General features: G+C 33.0%; 3 protein-coding genes across 4 annotated transcripts; all 3 read left to right on the forward strand.

Annotated features, from left to right (window-relative positions):
• Window positions 1-1021: 1021 nt before the first annotated feature.
• LOC145314981 (uncharacterized) lies at window positions 1022-4031 on the forward strand. Its single transcript, XM_080155053.1, has 5 exons — window positions 1022-1140; window positions 1969-2028; window positions 2737-3211; window positions 3514-3609; window positions 3940-4031. The coding sequence occupies exons 1-5, from the start codon at window positions 1102-1104 to the stop codon at window positions 4029-4031; spliced, it is 762 nt and encodes a 253-aa protein (XP_080011179.1). The 5' UTR covers window positions 1022-1101.
• Window positions 4032-4993: 962 nt separating this feature from the next.
• On the forward strand, window positions 4994-14259 carry LOC145314730 (uncharacterized). 2 transcript variants are annotated; one of them, XM_080154776.1, is made up of 10 exons: window positions 4994-5097; window positions 5468-5557; window positions 5914-5992; window positions 8187-8256; window positions 9361-9384; window positions 9795-9845; window positions 12546-12656; window positions 12995-13101; window positions 13502-13562; window positions 14067-14259. In XM_080154776.1, exons 1-10 carry the CDS (start codon window positions 5001-5003, stop codon window positions 14175-14177), a joined length of 801 nt encoding a protein of 266 aa, XP_080010902.1. In that variant the 5' UTR covers window positions 4994-5000; the 3' UTR covers window positions 14178-14259. The 2 variants fall into 2 exon arrangements, with proteins under 2 accessions (XP_080010902.1, XP_080010903.1); XM_080154777.1 differs by lacking the exon at window positions 9361-9384.
• Window positions 14260-15018: 759 nt separating this feature from the next.
• On the forward strand, window positions 15019-17445 carry LOC145314731 (uncharacterized). The gene is made up of 3 exons (XM_080154778.1): window positions 15019-15080; window positions 15905-15964; window positions 16848-17445. The coding sequence occupies exons 2-3, from the start codon at window positions 15928-15930 to the stop codon at window positions 17198-17200; spliced, it is 390 nt and encodes a 129-aa protein (XP_080010904.1). The 5' UTR covers window positions 15019-15080; window positions 15905-15927; the 3' UTR covers window positions 17201-17445.
• The last annotated feature ends 2163 nt before the right edge of the window (window positions 17446-19608 follow it).

Consider the following 19608-nt stretch of genomic DNA (forward strand, 5'->3'; position numbering starts at 1 on the left):
TATTGTATTTTTATTATTCAATACTTATTAATAGCATTTGAAAATTTTATTATATAATTTTTTTGTATTTTATTTTAATATAAAAAAGAAACCAAAAAAACTCAAATCAGCTGTTAATTATAATTTATCAGCTGATTCTGTGTGTATTGCGATCTCTGAAGCAGAAACAAGTGGAAAGTTAAATAGTTTGTTTTAATTATTAAATTAGTATTGTTTTTATTAAAAAGTTATTAATATCTTTTTTTTAATGATGTAAAAGTGATTTCTAACTAAAAATGTGTTATTATTACGTACTTGATCTGCATTTAAAGTCCGTAGATACACTAAATAGTTTTATTTTATTTACTTAATTTCAAATATCAAGAATGAAAATAAGGGGCGTTTCGTCGTATTTTCACAGTAGCTTTTGATAGGTTATTTTAGGTTAGGTAAATGTTAATGATTGCCCTGGAGGATTAGGCAATTGGCCCCGCAGGTTTAGAATTTCCCGCGGGGCTAGAAATTGAAGAAAAGCTACCATGAAAATACAACTAAACGCCCCTTAAGAGGCCATGTCACGAATCGACAAAACCCGTTAATTTTAACTTCAGACCCAAAATTCGAAGTTGTTTGTAAAACTTCAGATAATTATGAAGCTTGCCTGAAAATCAGAACAAATAAGTAATGGTTAGGTATATTATTACTTAGATGTTGCACCAGATTTTCATGTTCAATAAAGTGATGCTCGCAGCTGGCTTTACCCCTCATCCACCCAATTTACCCCATCACCACCCCTCCTACTGGATGAACTAACTGACCAATAAATAAGGTGCTAATTTGCAAGCTAAATAGACGATACAATTTCCCCTGTCAATCAACGTATATTCTATATCCTTAAAATTAAGTAACAGGGTGTCTGTATGTTTGTTCTAAAGGACCTTGCTATTCGCTGAACCGATATGGTTTTCCTTTACATGGTAGCTTCTTTTAGGTCCTAGGAAGGTTTATAAATATTTCGGGGGAGGGCAATACCACCCTCCCAGGATCGAGAAATCGCCCTTCTCAAGTGCCACTAGGGGCGTAGCCTTAGATTATTACATAATCTCATATTTCAGACTAAAGATGCAGTCTCCAGTGCTGCGTAGCCCTCAACTACATCAGGTATACAGGGATATAAAAGGATAAGACAATGGCCGATAAATTGATGTAGGTACATTCCTAAAAATCTTCTGTAAATTATGATTATTTTTGACACATTTGGGCACTCAACTTAATAAATGAACCAATCAAAATCCATAAAAAGTCCCCAAAGTTGTTAAGTCAACGAATAAGAAAACATTATTTTAAACTTTTGGGACTATTGTAATAAACAGCCCATTGTCCCCTTCCTTTTTTTAAAGCGAAGCTTTTATATCATTTGGGTCGTCCCATGCGACCGTAACGGATAGCTCATATCGTTAATTTGGACATTTAGGAATTGTCCTGTCGATTTCAAATTTTGCATGATGATTCCTGTATTAGTTAGGTACGATTTTTAAACGTTAATAAGTACGTAAATAAATTTTCTGCTATTGTTAGTTTTCGTTTGTCCTGCTGTCGTATTAGCTTCTCTTTATGGATGTTGTCATATTTGTTTTTAATTCAAAACATGGGCGGGCGAACATTCGACCTCCTCCCCCTCCCTCACATTGGAAAAAAGTACCTCGGAAGAGATATTTTTTTATTTACGGGGGGAGGGAGGTTGTCATGAAAGGTTTTTGTTGTTTTACCTTTACTAGCGGTTCGCCCTAGCCTCTAGAATTTTACGCCCCCTCCCCCCCCAAAAAAACAACAAACTTTTTCTACATTTTTTTGGCACTGTCACACAAAGTACCCTAGTGAGCGCTGATAACCCACCCTATTTAAAAGAAATAATTAGGATAAGGGGTCATCAATGCTCAATTGGTTCTTTGTGTAAAATAAAAAGCACCTTTTGTTTACAATTTTCAGGGAACTCCAACAATACTGAAAGTGAACAGAAAGATAGAGGCAGACTCTCCACTACTCAAGGCAAAGTAAAATTGAATTAAAAGAGTACCTACTCTGAATGAGTTGTTTAATATAGAACTTTCAGATAAATGCAATTCAATCAAAGGGTTTGTTTTCTACAGGAATTCAGTATCGGGATTAAGGGGACTATGCACGAACGAGAGCAAGTGGTATTGTACCTTCCATCAGTACTTTCTAGCTTTTTTTTGTTTAGTATACTAGGTCCCCTTTTAATCTAAAATCAATCCTAGGTATATCTTATTGTAATGTCCAATTGTCAAAAAACTCAAAAGTTTCAGCTTTTAGTATTAGGTATATCTTAGTTATGTTCAAATTTCTGTGCTAAATTGCCACTATTGATACTATGTTAGCGTAGGTTAGTCGCAACTTATTATAATGCCCTGTTAGAACTTCCAGATGAAGAGTTATTAAATAAAAGGGTTGGTTTTCTACAGGCATACAGTTTTGAGAGATAAGAGAGCAAGATGACATTTGTCTGTAAATTTCACTTTTTCTCAGCACGATCTAAAATTCATTGGCTTTAATAAATCTTTTGGGACTTTCATTCAATTTATACTTGGTTACACAAACCTTTATTGTCAAAACTTTTCCATCAATAATTTTCATCTGCTGAAGGGGTAATTTTATTTATCGTAATTTAAGGTTGAACATTACTTAATTGTCTAAGACTCTAAGATACAAAATCAATTTTACTAAATATTTGTGAAGGCTGGAAACCGAAAGATCGAAGTAGACACCCCAACCCAAATTAAAGCAGCCAATAAGAAGCTAGAAGTCTTAGATACTCCTGCCCAAATTAAAGCAGCTAACAAGAAGCTAGAAGTCTTAGATACACCTGCCCAAATTAAAGCAGCCAATAAGAAGCTAGAAGTATTAGATACACCTGCCCAAATTAAAGCAGCCAATAAGAAGCTAGAAGTATTAGATACACCTGCCCAAATTAAAGCAGCCAATAAGAAGCTAGAAGTATTAGATACACCTGCCCAAATTAAAGCAGCCAATAAGAAGCTAGAAGTATTAGATACACCTGCCCAAATTAAAGCAGCCAATAAGAAGCTAGAAGTATTAGATACTCCCGCCCAAATTAAAGCAGCCAATAAGAAGCTAGAAATTGAAGCACCAGCTGCCTTTATTAAAGGTGCCCAAAAGAAACTTATTGAACATGATACTCCTACAATGCTTAAGGAATACTTTTTTGATAACATTTTATTTTTTTTTAATACCTAGATAGATTTCATGGTGTTCATAATGTTTCATTTTCATTACTTGATAAAATACTATTCAAGGAAGAATCCCTTTACTTTATGTTTTACTTAGACAGCATTTGTTAACAACCTTAAATTTTATTAATTGTCATTTGCTACCACAGACTGGGTAATTTTGTTTATCATAATGGGGCCGGGTACATCAATTTATCTTCCATTGTCTTATCCCTTAATATCCCTGCCTAATACGGAAACAGTTTTAATAAAAGAGTATCTATACAGCAGGCAGCCAGAAAGGCAAGTATCCTGGAGTCCCCCATCAGTAGTGTCCTCAAGAGCAAGAAGAGATTCTTCAAGGCTGTCAAATTCAATGAAGAGGAAACTTTGCCAAACAAAAATTAATTTCAGTGTCCTTAAGTAGTGCAGCAATAAAAAAAACAAATTCTTTTTTATTACGCCCCTAGGACCTTTAGGGCACTTGAGACGGGGGAAGGAGGTAGTTTAGTTTTAAAATGAAAAAAAATATGGGGTCGATTTCTATTGGGAGGTTGGAGGTACCCTCCCTCAAAGAAGTTATGAACCTTCTCTGAACCTATGAGAAGCTTTATTGTAAATAAGAACCATATTGGTTCAGTGGTTAGCGAGATCCTTCAGTACAGACAAAAAAATCTTACTACTTTATAAAATAGCAAAACTGAATGTGGCTAGATTACAAGTTTACAAGATGATAACAACAACTATAATGAGTACCAAGAGATCAAATCTTATAAAATCATGAAAAGGAAAGTTCGAGATTAAAAATGAATGATCAAGTAATAAAAGGGGGGGGGGGGGGGTTTAATGCAACCATCTCGTAATCAGTGAGCAAATGGCACTTAGAATTCGAATTTCCATCTGAAATTTTGCATTAGTAATCCTTGGTAGGTCTATTTTCCCTAAATCGAACAAAAAGTGGGAAAAGTAACGGCTAACGGCTGGCGGCTCAGCAGTTTTGCCATTTATTGGATATATATAGTACAAATTATTCACGAAACCTATCTCCACCTTATTCTTGTTGCCACTCCAAAACGCTATCAAACGGTTCTAAACGGAAGCTGTTGGTAGTAGAAGTTTCAAAAATGGTTATTGCTATTATTTAACATGAATTAAACCAAAAATATGTTTTAAATAGTTGATTCCTACGTAATGATGAATTTACCCTGAAAATAGGCAAAAAACGGCTAAACGGCTGAGCCGCCAGCCGTTACTTTTCCAACTTTTTGTTCGACTTAGGGAAAATAGACCTACCAAGGATTACTCATGCAAAAGTTTAGATCGAAATTCGAATTCTAAGTGCCATTTGCTCACTGATTACAAGATGGTTGCATTAACCCCCCCCCCCCTTAAATAAGGAGGGAGAGGACATTGGTATGTTAATAGTTATGTACCTTAAGCTTTAAAAATATGTTTCTTATTTGTTTTCCTAAAAACTTTTGATACTTTTATTAATTCTTGTTTAGTAGATACAAACAAGCAGTGTTCAAACTTTTCCAATAATATTTTACAACAGAAGGGGTAATTTTATTCTTATACATTGGGGTTGTAAATAATTTTTTCCGTATACCTGTTTAAATTTATTTGTCATAGATTTTAATATCATTGAGAAATACTGCTCGGGCCTCCGTCTATTCAGGTCTAACAAAACTTGTTTTAATCTTTTTAAAAAAAAATCATGTCTCTAATTCGATTTATTAAAATTACAATCTTGAATTGAACATTTATAGTGAGATGGCAGAAAAGAAAGTAGCTAAAGAAGATGTTAAAACAATTGCCAAGCCTGAAATATGTTCAGATGCCTGCAAAGTTAGGACTTCTGGTTGCACAGGTAACAATCAAATATAATATTGTCATATTACATTTTTGAATGCTAAGGAAAGTTAGGTTAGTAATAACTGGAAGATCTCTTGGATAGTACCCCTTGGAGGTAGAACCCTCAAATTGTATAGACCAATTCAAGGCCTAGGAAACTTTTATCTTAAAAATTCAATATCCTATTATATAAGATAGTCAGGTTTCAATTACCTCTGAACTGGTTGTGATCTACTTTTTGAGGAAGCTTTAGGTCTCGTGATGGTGTTGGGCTTTTCACTATTTTAAGCATATTGATGGTTTTAGGCTATTTTTCTGCCCTCTTCTCAATCCTTTGAACACAGAACCCTTAGATGAATTGCTAAATAAAATAGAAATAATTTTAGAATCCTGTATGTCTAAACCTCCGACTACAACCCTAACTCCAGAAAACAAGAAATCCTGGTCAGAAGGAGCGGAGAGTCCCTTAGCTCCAGGTACAGAAATGTTATTTTTTTTTAAAGTATTGTAATTAAATTGATTAATAGTATAAGTGTCATCTAAAACACATTGCTTTCCCTCAAAGAGCAAAGCATGCACAGAACCTCCTCCCTTCATTATTCTTAAAATAAATTGTAGGAAAAGAAGCCCCAAAACTACCTCCCTTCATTTCAACTTATTTTAAAATAGGAGGGGGGTGGGTAGAAGGGTCAAGGCTAGGTAGTCACTTTCAGGAAAACATAAAGGAATTCTTAATAATCAAGTTCCAAATAAAGGATATTTTTTAGACAGTTAGTCTCAAATAATTCCAAATGGTCGGTTGTTTATTATAAGGATTATTATTATTTTTAAGGAATGTTGAAAGCTCGAGAGAAGAATGACCTGACAGGATCCCAAGTTGAAAAGCTACTCCTAGAGAGACTTCTTATTAGGTAAAAATTAGAATTATCAGATAAAGTAACAGAATGCCTGTCTGTACTGAAGGATCTCGATAACCGCTAAATGGTTCTCCTTTACAGAGATGCTTCTTCTAGGTCAAATAACTATTTTGGGGGTGGTTACCACCACCCTACCAAGAGAAATCACCCCTAGAAAATAATTACTCCTTCCCCCAAATTTGTTTTTACATTTCAAAATCTAAAATATAGATTGAGTTTTCGAATTCAACTCCCCCCTTTTCAAGTGCCCCTAAAGGCCTCTAGTAGCGTAGCCGCTAGAATAAGTATAAATTATCTATTAAATCATCTATTTTACTGATTGTACTATTAACCCAAGAACTAAGCTTACATGTATGTTCTTTAAGACCTCGCTTACCACTAAACCGTTAAAGTATTTCATGTTAGGCAAGGTTCACAAAGGTCCCCTCCTAGGACAGTTTTAGGCTATTTCTTGTTCAATTAAAGTTTTAGTGTGGATGAAGGCTATTTTGTAGTTCCCCACCTTCCTTATGAAAAAAAAAATTATTTGATTTAAAATCTAAAAGAATTTCAAAATGAAAAGGAATATTTTGATTAATTGCTGAATTGTTAAATCTTGAAAAGAATTATTGTCTCAACTCCCTGTCGACAGATTAATGTTTCTTAAAGTCATCACATGCCTACAATAAAGTTAATAAAATAGCCAAAAACTAGTAAGGTAGTAATATGATTTCAATATGTTTATGGTTTGTGTGTCTTAACACGAAGACCCACTAATTTTTTTTCATGTAAAAAAAGGCAACAGTTTTCAGGCTGGGATCTAAAGGGATAAGACAATGGCTGATAAATTGATGTATAGTGTAAATCCCCTTTGATGTTAAGTCCCTAAAAGTAGTTAAGCCAACGAATAAGAAACCTTTATTATTAAACTTTGGGTACTAGTGTAATAAGCAGCTTATTGTCCCCTATCACTTTAGTTTTCATGAAACCTAGTCTTGTTTAAAAACAGTTTATTGCTCTTTTTTATTAACTTACAATGCTGCGTAATCTATGGTCATAATTGTCCTTGTTAGATTTTGATGAATTTGACCAATCTGAAGAGACTCCTATTAATCTTAAGATTTTGATATGATCCTGTGATCAGTGTCCATTTATGTGTAGCGAAGCTACTCTATGATTAACTTTGTCTGTCCGTTCTTCCGTAACAATATGTGAGAAATGTGATTTTCTCTGCTGTTATTCAAGATAGGCTGCTGAAATTTTTGTATGAAGATTCCCTGTATCAATGAGCATCTGGTATATAAGGGGGGGGGGGTAATGCAACCATCTCGTAATCAGTGAGCAAATGACACTTAGAATTCGAATTTCGATCTGAACTTATGCATGAGTAATCCTTGGTAGGTCTATTTTCCCTAAATCAAACCAAAAGTTGGAAAAGTAACGGCTGGCGGCTCAGCCGTTTAGCCGTTTTTTGCCTATTTTCAGGGTAAATTCATCATCAATTACGCAGGAATCAACTTTTAAAACATATTTTTGGTTTAATTTATGTTAAATAACCATTTTTAAAACTTCTAGTACCAACAGCTACCGTCTAGAACCGTTTGATAGCATTTTAGAGTGGCAAAGAGTATTATGTGGAGATAGGTTTCTTGATTAATTTGCAATATAGATATCCAAAAAATGGTAAAACGGCTGAGCCGCCAGCCGTTAGTCGTTACTTTTCCAACTTTTTGTTTGATTTAGGGAAAATAGACCTACCAAGGATTACTCATGCAAAATTTCAGATGGAAATTAGAATTCTAAGTGCCATTTGCTCACTGATTACGAGATGGTTGCATTAACCCCCCCCCTTACTTGGTCTGTTATGCTGCTATATCCTATTATATAAAGTAGTAAGCTTTTTGTCTGTAGGGAAGGATCTCGCTGCTGAACCTTTTTGATTCTCCTTTACAGTTAAGCTTCTTATAGGTCCAGAGAAGGTTTTTAACGATTTTCGGGGAGAATATCTCATTCTCTACTATCAAAATAAAAATGATACCCCCCTATCTTAACTTAAGTTACTCTAGAGGCGTAGCCGCTAGTTATAAATATTTCGTGATTTATTTCTTTATTTAATATCACGTACTTAAAGTTTACATTGTCCGTATTTACAACAATGGTAGTTATGTGATACGCTAATTATGGATGTTGTCATCCTTGTTGTTTTTAGGAAAGATTTGAAATTGGCGAGTATGCAAGAAAGAATTAAAGAAATTCAGAAAGAGATGGAGCTTATTAAGGTGATTTCTATCTTCATTCATCCTTTTTTTCTTTCACGACAGCTTTCTTTTATCCAGAGAGAGAGAGAGAGGACAATAGTCTGTTTATTACTCAAGTCCCAAAAGTCCACTAGGAACGTTTTACTTTTGGGACTTTAGTGAATTTTGATTGGTTGGTTAGTTAAGTTGAGTGTTCAAACGTTTCAACCACTAGTTTTAATCTACTGAAGGGGTAATTTTGTGTTTCATCATTGGGGATGTACATAAATTATCGGCCTTATCCCTTTAGATTCTTGCCTTTATCAGAGCTTTAAAAGTTAAACAAGGACAACATCATTAAGTAGCGAAGCACAATAAAATCATGGAATGGACAAACGAATAAAGTGGGTAATAGATCAGATGCTCAGTTATCATAAAAAAAGCAAAGGAAGAGAGAATGTGCAAAAAAACTTAAAGAAAATCACAACAGCTTTAAAAATAAGTTTTAATATGTTTTTTAAGCATGAACACAGAGAGAGATGGACTAAATAGTATATAGACTAGATGCGCAGGGATCTAAAAGGATAAGACAATTGATGTACAACCCTAATTTTGATACACAAGATTACACCTTTTGTAGATTAAAATTAGTGGATGAAATGCTTGAACACTCAAATTAATAAATCTATCAATCAAAATTCATTAAAGTCCCCAAAGTTGTTAAGCCAATGAATAAGAAAATGTTCTCTTTAAAGCTTTGAGGACTTAGTGTAATAAACAGCCCATTGTCCCCTCTCTCTATAGTATATGCTATATTAATCTTAATTTTAGCTGTCTATCAGGATAGCAGAAGAGAAAATTAATGTTAGCGTTACGGACTGACTAACAGAAGTTAAATATAAAGTAGCTTTGCAACTAAAGAAGCAAATAAATGTAGCTTTTGTCAAAAGCGAAGCGTCTGTATGTCCGTACGTAACGGATAGTTATTATTATGATTCCCTTTAAAAAAATCCCTAAAATATGAAAGGCTTCATTGTGCGGGAGTATCATATCGGGCCAGAGGTTATAAAATTACTTCTGTACAGACAAACATATAAGACATCCTGTTACTTTAATATATTAATAATATTTTTTGTTTATTTTTAGGAAAATCACGCCAAAATAGTCAAGGCAATGAAATAAAAAGTAAAAGCAAAAATTGATCAGAATATTATAATAAGAAAGGGGGAGGTGGTTGTGCTAAAATTTCGTAAATGTGTGAGTTTTAATGCTTAAAAACAGTAGTAGAACGATAATATTCACTAAATATGTGTATTCCTTATTGAATAGAACCATACACAAAAAAAAATTATATACTTATATTAAGTAAATATTATCATTCTACTAATGTTTTTAAGCCTTAAAAATCACACCTTTACAAAATTTTAGCAAAACCTGCGCCTACCTCCCCCTTTATTTTTTTGGTTGATTTTACTACATATATCTTTATTGATTTTAAATACATGCTCAAATTAATTAAAAATATATATTTTTTTATGAAAGATTAAAAAAAGAAAATTTCTATTGCCTCAACTGTGTAGAATTTGAGAGAAGTGGCTGAAGCAAAAGAATGTGAAATAGAACGGTTACAGGTATAATCGATATATTATTCCTTGGATGTTGCACCAGATTTTCATGCACTCTGATAAAGTAATACTCGCTGCTGTCTAGAATAACCACCCCCTTTACCCCATCCCCTACCCTCTCCTCTTACTGGATGAACAAACTGAAATAAATGAGGTACAAATTAGCAGACTAAATTGACGGCAAAGAGAGGGGTAGGTTTCTGGTAAAATCCGTAAAGGTTATGTGTTACAAGTAAAAAAGAGTAGTAGAACGATAAAAATTTATGTTAACTTTAATTTTTTTGTTGTCTATAGTTATTTTCAATAAGAAATACACATATTTAGTGAATATTATCGTTCTACTACTATTTTTAAGCCTAAAAACACACACCTTTACGGATTCTACCAGAAACCTACCCCTCTCTTTCCCCCTGCCATTATATACCCGTATATCCTGTGAACACTTAAACATCATTTTTTCAGATACTCCATTTGTCTCACTTAGTTTCCCTTTATGGATGTTACCATCCTTGTTGGAAAAAAACTTATACGGTATCTGTATTTAAAACATGAGACGTCATCCATAAATATAATTTTACAAAGAAGGTGTATCAACTTTTTTGCTTTTTATTTAAGATAGCTAGCCGGTTCTTTTAGTAAGTAGTAGATGTAAAATTTTTCATAGAATTCAGATATGCAATCGGTTTTTTTTGTAGACCTCTTATTTTTTAAGTAATTTAAGTTTAAAAAAAAAAAATTAAGTCGGTTTTAAGGTACTAAAACGCAACAAAATAAAAGAAGAAAATGGCCAGTATGAACAAAAATAGTAAGATCTTTAATTTGATACCTTACTTTTAAAATTCTGTTGAGTAATTATTGAAGAAATCAATTTTTTTAACCTCGGTTTAATCAAAACTTTGAAGTAAAATATAATCTCCCACAGGCATAAAAAATATGGGTTCATATATACCTTTAGAATCAGAAAAATATTACGAATCCATTGTAAGCAAAATTGAAAAAAGTAAAAAAATAAAAATAATAAAAATGGCCTAACGTATTATTTTTTACAGGTAACACTTAATTGTAACTATTAAACTAGCCAATCACAAGTCTCAAAAATTGACTAATCGGGAAGCTTAACCTGAAAACCTCAGCCAATAGAATTGACAAAAAAAAGGATAATGTTCATAGAATATATACAATAGATACTACAATGAAAATAGTGATACTTACATAACATGTAAAGAACGAAAAATTATGAATAAATATGCTTCAATCTGTTTATAAACTTCAAAACAATGCAGTTAAAAATGCTTTATTGTTTCTTGTGTTTAAAAAATATCTGTTACATTGTATGTATATTTATTTAGGTTTATTTCAAGTTTCAAGTTTTCAAGTTGTTCAACCCTTTAAAGCCGAAAATTAAAATAAACTTATATTTTTTATTATAGTTTTATAAAACTTTTTCAATTTAGCTTACAATGGATTCATAATATTTTTCTGATTCTAAAGTTATATATGAACCCATATTTTTTATGCCTGTGGAAGATTATATTTTACTTCAAAGTTTTGATTAAACCGAGGTTAAAAAAATTGATTTTTTCAATAATTACTCAACATAATTTTAAAAGTAAGGTGTCAAATTAAAGATCTTACTATTTTTGTTCATACTGGCCATTTTCTTCTTTTATTTTGTTGCGTTTTAGTACCTTAAAACCGACTTAATTATTTTTTAAAAAAAACTTAAATTACTTAAAAAATAAGAGGTCTACAAAAAAACCGATTGCATATCTGAATTCTATGAAAAATTTTACATCTACTACTTACTGAAAGAACCGGCTAGCTATCTTAAATAAAAAGCAAAAAAGTTGATACATCTTCTTTTGGATTTAAAGTCAGTGGTAACAAAATAAAAGGGACAATTCGTTGGTTCTTTAAGTTGAGTGTCTAAATGTTTAAACAAACATTTAAATCTACAGAGGTGTAATTTATTTATTAGTATTGGGGATGTAAATCAGTTTATTGTCCATTGTCTTATCCCTAAAGATTCCTGCCTTGGATTAACAATGACACTCATGTTTGTCTGCTAGGCGGAGAATACTAATCTCAAGTCTCTACCTGGACTATGTGTGCTCCAAACTATTCTGTACCTGTGTCATCTTCCTGTCCTGGCACTCTCATACCTGTTGTATTTAGGCGGAGAATACTAGTCTCAAGTCTCTACCTGGACTCTTTGTACTCCAAACTATTCTGTACCTGTGTCATCTTCCTACTCTGGCACTCTCATACCTGTTGTATTTAGGCGGAGAATACTAGTCTCAAGTCTCTACCTGGACTATGTGTGCTCCAAACTATTCTGTACCTGTGTCATCTTCTTGCCAGGCACTCTCATACCTGTTGTATTTATAGGCGAAGAATACTAGTCTCAAGTCTCTACCTGGACTATGTGTGCTCCAAAATATTCTGTACCTGTGTCATCTTCCTGCTCTGGCTCTCTCATACTTGTTGTATTTAGGCGGAGAATACTAGTCTCAAGTGTCTACCTGGACTATGTGTGCTCCAAACTATTATCTACCTGTGCCATCTTCCAATACTGGCACTCTCATACCTGTTGTATTTAGGCGGAGAATACTAGTCTCAAGTGTCTACCTGGACTATGTGTGCTCCAAACTATTCTGTACCTGAGTCATCTTCCTGTCCTGGCACTCTCATACCTGTTGTATTTAGGCAGAGAATACTAGTCTCAAGTCTCTACCTGGACTCTGTGTGCTCCAAACTATTCTGTACCTGTGTCATCTCCCAGCTGTGGCACTATCATACCTGTTTTATCTACCTTTGGTAAGTCTTCTTTATTTAGAATTAACAGAATGTCTGTATGTCTGTACCAGAGGATCTTGTTCATCGCTAAACCATACGATTCTCCTTTACAGTGTAGCTTTTCATAGGTCTTGGTGAGTTTTATTACTATTATGGGGTAGTGTATCACGATTCACCAACCTGCCAAGAAAAGCGCCAAAAATCCAAAAATATAACTAACTATATTTTTGGTAAACAGCTGATCTTAACATATATTAAAAAAAAAACATTTTACATTCTATTAGAGTCCTCTAGGGTGTAGCCGCTAGTAGTAATAATGCATTTTAGTACCTACATTTAATTATGTCTGATATTTTCAGGTGATTTACAACTGTGTATGGAATTTTTACAGCTGTATATTCCACACCAGTGCTGATTGGGCAGAGGCTATGTGCTTCTTTTTAGAGTTCTCTGCCATTAAACTAAGGTATAGTAGGTAAACAAAGGCAGGGATCTACAGGTATAAGACAATGGCCGATATATAGATCTACGTCCCTAATAATGACGCACAAAATTACTCATTCTATAGATCAAAATTAGTGGTTGAAACGTTTGAACACTCAACTTTATAAGTCCCCAAGTTTGTAAAGCCAACGAATTAGAAAATCTTATTATAAAACTTTTGGGAAGTGCAATAAACAGCCCATTGTCCCTTTTCTCTGACACAAAGGGGGTGCTGCTATTTTTACAAGCACCAAAAGTACAAAGAATGTATTTTTGACAATAGGAGAGGGACAGTGTTTTTTGTCAATTCAAATAATTATAGGTGTATTATTAGTAATATTTTCTATACTCCCATACTTAATTCAAATAGGTATATTTTTTAGATGGAAATTACGTGAATATATGAAAACTACAAAACCAGTTCTGTCACCCCCACCCAAAAAGGTAAAAACATATTGTGGCATAAATTAGTGGCGTGCAAAAGAGGAGGTGTAGAGGATTTCATTACCCCCCTAAAACCTTAATTTTGAAGGATTGTGTTTACCTTTTTTCACCCACTAAAGGTTTTACACCCCTTGGGAAAATCGCTGTGCGCGCCACTGGCTTAAGATCTTTTGAAAAACTAACAATAACCTAATTATTTAGTGAAGCAAATAAGTATCATTACTGGACAAATGGAAATTAAGTTAAAGAGCGAATGTTATTGTTCATTGGTCATAGAAAAATGCACCAATTTTGCACATACGGAAATAGAGCTTCTAAAATTTTTTAAATTGAAAAAACCTAGAGGATTATACCCAAAACTGGTACCTTTTTATTGTAATATTCGTAGAAAATTGTCTGAAACAAGATAAAATACATGATATTTTAGTATGGCTGAGAACCGATTCTAATCAACCAGATATTAATCGTTTTAGAAGCCATACTGAAAAATGCCTTATTTTCTAGGTAAAGAAAGGGAGTGACGAGAAAACAGCTGAAGAAGAGTGTTCAAACAAAACTGGTAGAAACAACAACAATGTGACCAAACGAAAGCGCAAACGTTTTTACAAAAACTAATCCTCTCTATTTTATTATTGTTTTATACCTTATTCAACGATGTTATATTTGAGCTAATAATAAAACTTGTTTTACTATGTAATATTTTGTCGTCTTATTTAAGGTTTTACTTTCAACAAAAATAATCCTTATATGATGTCTGTTTGTCTGTCTGTACCAAAGGATCTCGCTAACTGCTGAACCGATATGGTGCTCCTTTACAGTGACTCTTCTTTTAGGTCCTGAGATGGTTTTTGGCTATTTTATTTTCATTTAAAGCTTTGTTATGGTTTTAGGCCTTTTTTCTGCCCTTCTATATCCCTACGAATATAGAGTCTCTAGGTAAATTCTAGGGGTGCAGCCTCTAGTGATAAATAAGGTTTGTGTTGTATAGCCTAAGATTTTGATAACCAATAAACCAATTGAGATCTCCTTTTAACAGAAGCTTCACACAAGTCCCGGGATGGTTTTAGAATATTTTTCCGCTTTACCTGCTACTCTGAATTCAATTCAAAGCTTTAGATGCTATTACTATGAAGTCAATACTAATTGGACGGAAAACTTCTTTTTAAATTCTTTTATATTAATTAATTTTTGTGGTTTTCATACGTAAATTAAATTAAATTGATTAATTTTGAAGAAGTTTAATAAAGATAAGAGGTTTTAGGCCTTTATTACTACTTCTGTAGATTAAAATTATATGTACAAAAGTTTTGGATGCTGCTTGCTTGTACTACCAACCTAATTAAGATTGATTGATAAGTCCCCAAAGTTTTTAGTGAAACGAATGAGAGAATATATTCACCATAGTTTGTATCCCTGCATCAGTGCATATGTAATACAAGAATTTTAATATTTAAAATTTCAGATAGTCAAATATGTTGCTGCTGTAAATTCATTAATTTTCTCTGCAAGCAATATCAGGTAAAATTGTAGAAATATATAACAACTAGCGGCTTTGCCCTTAGCCTTAAAAATAAGCTCATAACTTAAAATTTTAGTGTTTTGGGGGGTCTTTTGCCCCACTAGCCCCTAGAGGGAAAGTCCCAAAATTCAATTTACAAAATTTTACAGGTAGATCCAATCATATAAGGGAGCTTACAAAAAGAATTAGGTTGATAACTATAAAAACAAGCCCAAACGGCCAGGGCAAAATTTGGTACCGAATTTTCATTTCCTATAACTGTACAAACTTCCCCCCCCTTACCTCTGGAGATGCCCCCACAACTTTTAAATAATTTTTTTTTTAAAATTAAGTACTTGATGAGAAGCACCCACTCCACCACTAATATTAGAAAATTTAAAAAAAAATTTAGGGGGGATTTTATCATTTTTTTTCGGGGAAAATAGCCTAAAACCACCACAAGACCAGTATGTATATTCCTTGAAGAGTAGAATCCGATCAGTTCAGTGGTTACCGAGATCTTAAGGGACGGACGGACATTAAGCTACTTTGTATTATAGATATAAATGGTTTACATGGAAAAAAGATATATCAAATAAGAAGCTTTTCTATGATTTAAGGTCCTTATCGTTATTTTAGGCATTTTTGAATATTATGTTATAATATATTAATGTTAGAATGTTTTTCAACCTATTTTTTAAAAAAATACACTATTCTAAGAATGTTACAAGCAAAGCATCTCAAATAAAGTCTTTGAACAGAATCATGAATTTAGGAAATTTGTAACAAATTTTCATTAGAAAAGTATCTCTAGTTTTATTTTTGATTGATATTTTGTTTTTAGGCAGGCGAAGTTTTGGTGATATAATGGATGATCTTGCAGAAAATCTGGCTAATATTCAGGGTAAATAAAGTTTTCCTATTGAAATTGAAAAAAATATGTATAAAGTAATATGCCCAAAGAAATAAAGGAAGAATTGTAATTGAAGGTTATTTTTACAAAATATTAAATGTTTGGATATCCATCTGGATGTGCCCCCTCTATGTTTGGTAGTTTGTTTCTAGATATCCCATAATTATCATATTTTAAGGTTCACTACTCACAAGTACCTCAACTTTTTAAATGCTCTTCATGCAACTATCCCTTTTAGATTAAAAAAATTCATTTGGTGAATATGGTTGTTAGGCTTAATCTTCACTAAAGTTGATTGTGTTCGAATGAGAGCAAGTGATTCTAAGCACCTTCCAGCAGTGATTAATTATATTTTTTTGTGTTAATATACTATAGGTATGTTTGACATAGTTATTTCACCTTAAAAAAAAGTTTCTCCATGGTTTTTTATGAATAAAACTTTGAAATGTTAAGCATTTTTTGATGAAATATCATCAAATGTTTTGTTGAGTTCAAAGGTTTATATAAAATAAAACGCCAAAACATGTCAAATGCTGTATAATACGAAAGTACACTGATAAAACTGTTTACAATATTACAAGTTACCATACCTTTTTCTAAATAAACATTTTTCATTGAAAAAATTTACTTTTCTGACAAAGCACTTTGAACTCAACAAAACATTTGATGATATATAGCCAAAAAAAGTCCAACATTTCAACTTTTTTATATTAAACCATGGCGAAACTTATTGTTTTTAAAAATTGGTTTAAAAATATCTAACATAACCCTAGTATATTCACCAAAATCATTTGGAATCACTGCTGGAAGGTGCTTAGAACCATTTGATCTTGTTCGTGCATACTTATCTTTCATGTATCATTTTTTTCTTTAGCTGGAGAGGCTATCATTGAGGAGCAGATGGATGAGGGAAGCCTGGCCAATCTTCCAAGGGATGAATACCAAATGGTACTTGGATATCTCAGTCCTAAAGACAAGAAGAATTTGAAGCTTGCCTCCAAGGCTTGTGAAACAAGAGTCATGGCTTTAGATCCAACTATGAGAAGATGGACTGTTAAATTTATAAATTCTAATGAGAATATTCAGCACAATTTGGAGCAGTGTGTAGACTTGATTAAGGCAAGAGCTAAACTATTAAAGATTGGGATTATTGATGACATACAACTAACTCTTCTTTTTTGCGATATTCCAGGTGAACCTACAAATTCATTTTTGATCTTGCAATGAGTTTAACAGGACATGAGTTGTTTCTGATGGATCCAGCACTGAAACTTCCCAGGCTTAGAAAGCTATGCCTGGAAGGAATGTTAGATGAAATGAAAACTAACAGTGTAGCAGTACCTTCTACCTTAATTGAGAATCAAGTAGAATCTCTTGAAGTACTTTATGTAGACAATGTAGATTTTGAAATAAAACAAAAATTAAAATTGGAAACGATTGTTGCTTGTCACAATGTTTCTTCAACAGCAAGGGGGGGGGGAAGTTCTGACACATTTGCGTAAACCTGGTGTATAGGCTTCATCTTTAGACTGAGAGGATAGGTTATTAGGGATAAAATCATTCTTATATGATGAATTTCCCCCAGATTTAAGATTTTTTGGATAGGCCTCCAGGTTCCGGAGCTCCAGGCCTCCAGGTGGTCTCTCTACAGGTAAAAATGAAGAAAAAATTTTTTTTTTAAGAGTTAGATGTCAGCTTATGAGACAAAATATGTATGTTTTTTCTTCAAATATGTGAATAACAATCAAAAAGAAGCATATTTTGTTTTATAAGTTAACCTCTAACTCTTCAAAAAAAAATCTTATTTTTAATTTTTACCTGTACAGAGACCACCTGGAGGCCTGGAGCTCCGGAACCTGGAGGCCTATCCAAAAAAGCTTAAATCTGGGGGAAATTTATCACATAAGAATGATTTTATCCCTAATAACCTATCCTCTCAGTCCAAAGATAAAGCCTATACACCAGGTTTACGCAAATGTGTCAGAACTTCCCCCCCCCCTTGTTTCAGTTCTAAATAGTTCAAAAGAAAGTTTGAAAATTTTATGGTTATTGTACATCAATCCTGAGTCAAAATTTGAATGTCAAGAACTAAATATATTGGAGTTAGTTTGTATTTGTGTAGATTTGAGCCAACTTTGTGCAATAACCAAATCATGTCAACAGTCTTTAGAAACCCTACAAATCAAAGACCTGGGAATCTCTGATGAAGATGACCTAGAAATAAATGCCCTTCCCTCAAAGTTAAAAAACTTTAGATCACAAATAAGCTCAGATGAATTTGCAGTTTTGATTTTAAAAGCAAACTGTTCAACATTAGAAGAATTGTATGTTGAAGGTCAGCACTGGAACAATTTTGATTATGATATACCTTTCCTTCAAAAGTTGATCAAATTTGAGGCTTATTTCATTGAAGGAAATTTTGTTGATTGTATAATACGATCCTCAACAAACACACTGAGAGAGTTGATTTTATCTAGAATATTTGAACCTGAAAATGAGTTAGAAGAAGTCAACGCAATTTCAAGAGTTAGAATGTTGAAGAAACTAAGTCTTGATTTTGTTTACCCGCAGTTGGCTTTTTTGATTATTGACTCAGTCAGACATTCATTAGAGGTACTAGAATTTCAGAGAATACAAATCATTTCTCCTGACTTGATTAAAGGAAAAGAATTTCCTAACTTAAGAAAATTGAAGTGTGATGGAATATCAAAAGCTAATGTTTTCAATTTTATGTTCTCAGCAAAAAGCACTCTGAAAGATCTCAGTGTTATTTCGGGTTCAGACATTAGCTTTGACTTCGATGTTGAAAACAATGTTTTTAACTTGGAAAGATTCTATGCACAAAGAACTGATGAGAAGTTTGTTTTTGATGTTCTTAAGACTTCTTACAGAACTCTTCAAGAGTTAGCATACGGGATGTTTATTCTTCAGAACAGACTTACCATTATGATTTTGATTTACCAGAAATCAAGAAGATTGTGGCATCCTTTTCTTCTAATGAAATGGATGACAGACTTTCCTTTTGGTCTGATCTGTTCAATTTTATAAATGGTCAAAAAGTTCACCTCACTATTCTACCATTGACAAACGAAGAAGATTTTAATGGCATCCGTTTCACTATTGTGTCAAACGATTGAAACAATATTCATATAGAGATAACAGATTTCAAGAAACCTGGAAATCAAAACATATGTATATTACATAAATGTTGTAATATGTTTTATCAACTTATGGCCAAGTAATTCTTTTTATGTCTTGTGATTTATTTTTAAGGGGGGGATTTTTAATGCAACCATCTCGTAATCAGTGATTAAATGGCACTTAGAATTCGAATTTCTATCTAAAATTTTTCATGAGTAATCCTTCGTAGGTCTATTTTCCCTAAATTGAACAAAAAGTTGGAAAAGTAACGGCTGGCGGCTAAGCCGTTTAGCCGTTTTTGGCCTATTTTCAGGGCAAATTCATCATTAAGTACGTAGGAATCAACTTTTTAAAACATATTTTTGGTTTAATTCATGTTAAATGATAGCAATAACCAATTTTTAAATTTCTAGTACCAACAGCTACCGGCTAGAACCGCTTGATAAGGTTTTTGAGTGAGAAAAGTATTATGTGAAGATAGGTTTCGTGACTTT

The sequence above is a fragment of the Acartia tonsa genome, chromosome 3 (genome assembly GCF_053477335.1).
Source record: "Acartia tonsa isolate MP-2025a chromosome 3, ASM5347733v1, whole genome shotgun sequence".
NCBI lineage: Eukaryota > Metazoa > Arthropoda > Copepoda > Calanoida > Acartiidae > Acartia > Acartia tonsa.

Coding starts and splice junctions, on each gene's coding strand:
- LOC145314731 (XM_080154778.1), top strand. CDS start 15,928: ATGGATGATCTTGCAGAAAATCTGGCTAATATTCAGG. Junction 15,965..16,847: donor AAATCTGGCTAATATTCAGG/GTAAATAAAGTT, acceptor TTTTTTCTTTAG/CTGGAGAGGCTATCATTGAG.
- LOC145314730 (XM_080154776.1), top strand. CDS start 5,001: ATGGCAGAAAAGAAAGTAGCTAAAGAAGATGTTAAAACAATTGCCAAG. Junction 8,257..9,360: donor AAGAGATGGAGCTTATTAAG/GTGATTTCTATC, acceptor GTTTATTTTTAG/GAAAATCACGCCAAAATAGT. Junction 13,102..13,501: donor TTCTCTGCCATTAAACTAAG/GTATAGTAGGTA, acceptor TATATTTTTTAG/ATGGAAATTACGTGAATATA.
- LOC145314981 (XM_080155053.1), top strand. CDS start 1,102: ATGCAGTCTCCAGTGCTGCGTAGCCCTCAACTACATCAG. Junction 1,141..1,968: donor GTAGCCCTCAACTACATCAG/GTATACAGGGAT, acceptor TACAATTTTCAG/GGAACTCCAACAATACTGAA. Junction 3,610..3,939: donor GGCTGTCAAATTCAATGAAG/AGGAAACTTTGC, acceptor CTGAATGTGGCT/AGATTACAAGTTTACAAGAT.